The 6,104-nt window shown below is 35.0% G+C and overlaps 1 protein-coding gene across 1 annotated transcript in view; it reads right to left on the bottom strand.

Annotated features, from left to right (window-relative positions):
* LOC113782123 (probable leucine-rich repeat receptor-like protein kinase At1g35710) overlaps nt 1-3,900 on the bottom strand; it is a 10,999-nt gene extending 7,099 nt beyond the window's left edge. Inside the window, exons 1-4 of the mRNA XM_027328034.1 lie at nt 3,129-3,900; nt 1,098-1,460; nt 937-1,008; nt 77-863 (exon numbers count right to left, since the gene is read on the bottom strand). Of these exons, the coding sequence (XP_027183835.1) occupies nt 77-863; nt 937-1,008; nt 1,098-1,460; nt 3,129-3,900 (1,994 nt within the window). The remainder of the gene's footprint in view (nt 1-76; nt 864-936; nt 1,009-1,097; nt 1,461-3,128) is intronic.
* Between the last annotated feature and the right edge of the window lie 2,204 nt (nt 3,901-6,104).

A 6,104-nucleotide genomic window follows, 5' to 3' on the forward strand; every position in this document is an offset into this window, starting at 1 on the left:
TTCCAACAGATCTTTGAGATTCCACAAGCTAATTGGCACACTAGAAGTTATTTTGTTGAAAGACAGATCAATATACCTGATGGATGTAATGTTGCCTAAACATCCTGGAATTGAACCTGAAATTTGATTCTGGCTTATATTAAAATCGTTCAACATACGCAAGTTGCAGAGATCAGTAGAAAGAGTTCCAGTGATGATGTTGTTGTGGAGATATAAGCCTTGAAGCTTTCCCAATCCTTTCACAGAAGTGGGAATGGACCCAGTCAACTGATTGTTGTCTAGCCTTAATGCTATCAAATTGCTTAAATTGCCAATGCTGCCTGGAATGCTTCCCATGATTCCACTGCCAAATGCATATATTATTTCAATGGAGCTAGAAAGGTTCCCGAGGGAATTTGGAAGGACGCCATTCAATGGATTTCGTTCCAACGAAATATGTCTTATGAGCATGCAATTTGCAAGGGAACTAAAAAGGCTCAATTCTTGAGATGAAGATTCACTTGTCAACTTGTTGTCCGATAGCTGTAGAACATTGAGTTGTCTTAAATTGCCAAGAGAATCAGGAATTGAACCAGTGAATTCATTACTAAGAAGGGTTATGATAGTTAGTCTTGAACAATTTGAGATAGACATAGGTATATTTCCACTCAAATAATTCCCAGCAAGATAAAGCCCTTGCAAATTTTTCAACACATGACACATATTTGGCGGAAGACTGCCAAAAAAACTATTGGCTGAAAGTGACAGAAACTGAATTGTTGAGATGTTGAAAATCCAAGCAGGGATCGGTCCACCTAACCTATTTAATTCCAAGTCAAGGCTCTCCAACTTGGAAAGTTTGCCCATTTCTTGTGGAATGAAACCTGGAAATTTGTAAAAGAACATTAGTCTATTGTTCCAATGTTTCTAAATAATGCTAAGTGAACATTGTCATACCTGTCAAGTTGTTCTCATAAAGATATAGGTTCTGTATCATAGTTAAATTGCCAATCTCTTTTGGTATTTCTCCTACAAAATAGCAAGTTACATGAATCTCTGAATTTAGCATGTCTGCCAGACAATTGATTAATGAAAATATTAACTTTTTCTTGACCTACCTGTCAAGTTATTGACGCTAATATCTAGACCCTCAAGAATAGTTAAATTCCCAAACTCCTGTGGTATGAAACCGGTGAATCTGTTGCGGGCCAATGACAATTCTCGAAGTGATGAGCATTTACCTATGTTGCTTGGAATCTGACCGTGTAGTTTGTTCTTGATTAGGTAAAGGAATTCAATCTTGGGAAGATTGTCGCACAAATTTTCTGGAAGAGTACCGGTTAGGCTATTGTTACCGAGATGTAGATATTGCAGCTTTGACATGTTGAACATGCTTGCTGGTATGATGCCCACAAGATTGCTGCTTAATACCGAAAAAGTTCTCAAATTGGGAAGACTAGTTATCTCTTTTGGAATATTACCTGCCAATTTCAACAGATTTCTTTCATTTCAATAAGACTGAAGACTAAAGGCAAATTGAAAAAAAAAAAATCTAGAACTGCATATACTAAGAAATCAAAGAGGGCTTTTTTTGTACTAACTAGTAATATTATCAATTTATTTAACTCATTATATGATCTATTCTCTTTGGGTTGGATTTTTTAGAAATTTTATTGTGTACATATCATTTAAAACTAATTATGGTTGGGGTGCTTTAGATTGTTATTGAGGTACTTTTAAAGAGGGCCTTGGATTCACCAAAAAAAAAAGACCCAAAAGTAGCGGGCTCGATTGTGACTAGTGATGGAATTTACCAAAAAATGGTGGAAAATGGCAAACCACCTTCTCCTTCCAGCTCCTTGTAGCCGCCCAAGCCCTTCTGTGCTCATCTAGAGCTGTAAACTAGTCAACCTCAATTGAGTTACTTATGAGTTTGCTTGGTCAAAATTCAAGTTCGAACTCATATTAACCGAGTCTTGAGTTTGAGTTGAGTTTCGAGTGGCTTAAATATATTAACGAGTTCGAGTTTGAGCCTTATATACAAAGAGTCTTATATATGAGGATCGATGGTTCGTCAAGTTTAATCGAACTCAATAGAGTTTCAAAAATTAATAAATATATAGAGTTTGAAATGTCTATTTTATCCTTTTTTAAAATTGTATTAAATATTAATTTATATCACTTAAGCTTATTTGATTCATCTGAGATCTAGTGAACTCAATTAGGCTAATCAAATTGAGATCAAGCTCGAGCTCAAGTAATCTAAAATTGAAATAGACTCGAATTCAAACTCAACTTTTAAGAGTTCTAGGAGAGTCGAACTCGACTCAACTCCATTGCACCTTAGACTGCTCCACCTCTTCCCAATAGTCCTCCTCCCTAGTAGTGGTAGGATTAAGGGTTAGTAGGGTTTGTTAGAGGGGAGGAGGGAGAACTGGTGGCAAGTGGCAGGGGAGGATTTGGGATAGGATGACAAGGGAGAAAAATGGTAATAATAAGATAAGGGCTACATATGTGTTTGCATGTTGGTGTATTTTTTGGGTGTTTTTTTTTCCAAATTATTTTCCAGCATTGTTTTGAGTGTTTTTAGGAGTGATATCATGTATTAAAAACATGTTTTTATGGAATTGGCAGTCCAAAGAGGTTTTTATTACTGGACATTGCTCCAGTGGCCATTATAAGCCTCTTAGAGTAAGTCTAATATTAGATTGAGAATTCAAATCCTATCTAACGCTCACAAGGAAAGCCTTAAGGAAATCTTTTGGACAAAAAAAAAAGTGTGGTAATGCACTTGTATAATCTCGAGCAATTTCTTTCCCTCTTACCCACTTTCCTTCCGGGCCTCAAATAGCTTAGTTATGTTTTCCCCTTCCACTGCTGTATAGGAATAGGTCAACAGTCTTTTGTAAAAAAAAAAAAAAAGGGTTTCATTACAAATATTGTCAAAATTGTGATATAAAAATTTAAAATTCTGAAAAAAAAGGAAAATTAAAATATTAAGAAACTATAACGTTCCGAAAGAAAAAGAAAAACTAGCAACTTTGAACGAATTCCAACAAGTATGAGAATGTTAGCAGGATGGAGGGACTGCAAAATATCGTCCCCGTGTGAAAAATGAAAATTGCATATTTTAAAGCCAAGAAACTGACCTCCCAAGTTGTTCCCGCCCAGATACAGCTCCTCCAGCATTTGTAAGTTCCCAACTTCTCTAGGGATGCGTCCGCTAAACTCGTTATTTGACAGTGATAATACCTCGAGTCTCCAGCATTTGGATATACCGGATAGTATTTGACCATTCAACTTATTTGAAGAAACTAGAAGCCTTTTGAGACTCGGAAGATTGTTGCACATGTCAACAGGAATAATGCCAGACAAGTTGTTCTCTGAAAAATCTATGACTCCCAAACCGGAGATATTGAAGAGAGGAGGAGGGAGAAAGCCAGTAAAAGAGTTGTTTCTTAATGAGAGGTGTTGAAGTTTCTCCAAGAAACCAAACCATGACGGAATTTCTCCCGTGAAATTGTTGTGGCTTAAAGAAATAAATCTGATTCGACGCAAATGAGCCATCCCTTCTGGCAAATGGCCATGAAAGGAATTATTTCCCATGTCAAGAGAAACAAGAAAGGACAGGTTTCCAAGATTGGAAGGGATACTTCCTGCAAGACCCATGTTCGAAATATTTAAGGCTCTTACTCTGTGGTGATGAGTATAGCTGCAAGTGACACCAATCCAGTTACAAACAGATGAAGAAATGGACCAATTTTTGGCTAAGATAGAGTAAGGATCTGAAGTTATATGATCTTTCAATTCAAGGAGGGCCATTGTATCAGTGCTGATGTTGGTCTTGGCTAGGGAAAAGCTAGCTAACATAGAAGTAGCCAACAGAAGGGCAGAAATGAAGTAGCAGAAAACTCTCTCCATATTTGCAACCAAGTTGAGAATAGGATCACTTGCAGGAAAATATGGTGGAACTACTTGTACATATTGTGAACTTATATTCAACTAGTTTGTTAGAACATGCACTTTATGTTTGCATGTTAAAGCATGAAATTATTTTATAGTTGACTTAATATTTGATTCAAAATGCATAAGAAAAATGTCTTCTAAAACTCACGAGGATTTGGAAAATTTTGATTATTTAAAGTATATATGGTATATCAAGTTGATAGGTGATCACTAAAAGTAATATATTATCATTTATTAACAACAAAAGAAAACACTTAAACTCAAAGTTATACTGAAACTGTTTTGAAATAGAAGTTGGAGCTACTTACTTTTTGGTCTACAAATAATTGCAAAGAATTAATTACGATAATAAACAAGAATTAATTACTTCTTGAGTCTTGACATTTTACACATTAGTATCAATTATTGTATTTTGACATTTTCATGCTTAATAATTGAGTGGATTTAACATATCTATAGCCCACTTATGAATAGTCTAGATGGTACATTGCATTTGAATTATTGTAAATAGTACCATAAGAACACCCCCCTCTAGAACTTCTCCGTCGGCTATCTTTCTACTATTAGTCAATTTTTTTTTTCCTCAAATTGTTTGTTTGAATTTTTTTATTTAATCGAGAAAGTTTTGATCCAGTGACTAAGATTGAAACTTCATGATTTAGAAATTCTCGGTTCCGATTTCCATTCTCACTTCTTAAATCTCATGCCTCCCCTACTAAAAAAAAAAAAAGAAAAAGAATCCTTTTATTTAATTTTTGGTTGAATTTGAATTTTTTTTATATTCTCTTAAGTTGAATTTCCAGGATTTATTATCAACTAACCAAAGAAACCTACAGAATCTAGATTTTTCTATCTGTTGACCAGCACAGTATTCCTTCCAGAACTTGTAGCCTTTGACTTGGGTGGCAGCTAAGTAAGGTTACTCTTGACCAGAAAATACTCGCACATAAGTTTCCAAGTTTGAATGGCAAATTTCAACCCCTCAATTAACGTTGCCGTTGATGCCAGGCATCCAAGACTACTACATCAATCAAAACCCAACCAAATCCATCTGCAACATTTTCTGCAAAAGACAAACTGAGTACTGTATTCAGAAGTGATATGTGCAAGAAACGACCGTTTAATTTAACCAACTTCTCCAGACGAATGCTTGAATTTCATCTGAAACTGGCTAAATAATTGTCTAGTGCTTGAATATCATCGTATGAAGTAACATTATTCATTTTTGATGTGATTATGCTTCCTGTGTTCGGAGTAGGATTCAAATCAAAGGTATTGTTTATTAGTTAGAGGAATTGGCTTAGTTGTCTTAGCATTTGCAGCAAAATCCATTCTTGAGGGTGTTCAGGAAACTGGCATGCAATGGACCAAGTTTTATTCGTACCAGAAAGTCATCACAAGTGCAGTGGCTAGTTGGAGGAAAGTCCCAGGTATCAAGTTGTTTGAAATAATTTGTATTCCTTGCCACAGCAATAAAAGTTGAATTACTACCAAAAATTTTTTTTTTAAAAAATTCATCTTATATTTATTGTACTGGGCAAAATGTGCCAGCGGCTACGGAAATTTTCGAAAAATTTATTTCGCACATTATACTAATTTTCATGTCAATTGACCCACTAAACTCTTAAAAGTAAATAATTCTATCATTTTGTCTATTTGCACAGTTAAAGGAAATAAAACTCTAAACATGGGAGCCTCACACTAGATCTGTGGCAGCACACAAACCTAATCTAGCAGCCGAAATGAGATTTGAAAAAGTTGATCAGTAACTGGTAGTTTGATTTTTGGGAAAGATTCAGAAGATTATAGAAATGTACTAGCAAGAAAATGACTAGGTTAAAGAAGCTATATCTTCTTTATTAAAAGCAAAATTTCCCAAAATTAAAAACCGTAAAAAATGTTATATCTTCTTTATGACCATCAGCATTCTAATCATTCGTCTTTTTTATCTCATATGTATTACGTTCATAAAAAATGTTACATTATTCTTCCAAATAACCTTTTTTTTTTTTTTCTAAAGAATCTCCTATCCAAACACTAAAATCCTCCAACCCTTCAAGAATGACATCCAAACAACTCAGCATTAGAAATTCCCCCAGGCAATGAAAGCCGTTTCGAGCCTTGGAATCACGTGAAATAAGAAGACGTTTTCTATGTTT

This window comes from Coffea eugenioides, chromosome 9 (genome assembly GCF_003713205.1).
Source record: "Coffea eugenioides isolate CCC68of chromosome 9, Ceug_1.0, whole genome shotgun sequence".
In the NCBI taxonomy this organism is placed as follows: Eukaryota; Viridiplantae; Streptophyta; class Magnoliopsida; order Gentianales; family Rubiaceae; genus Coffea; species Coffea eugenioides.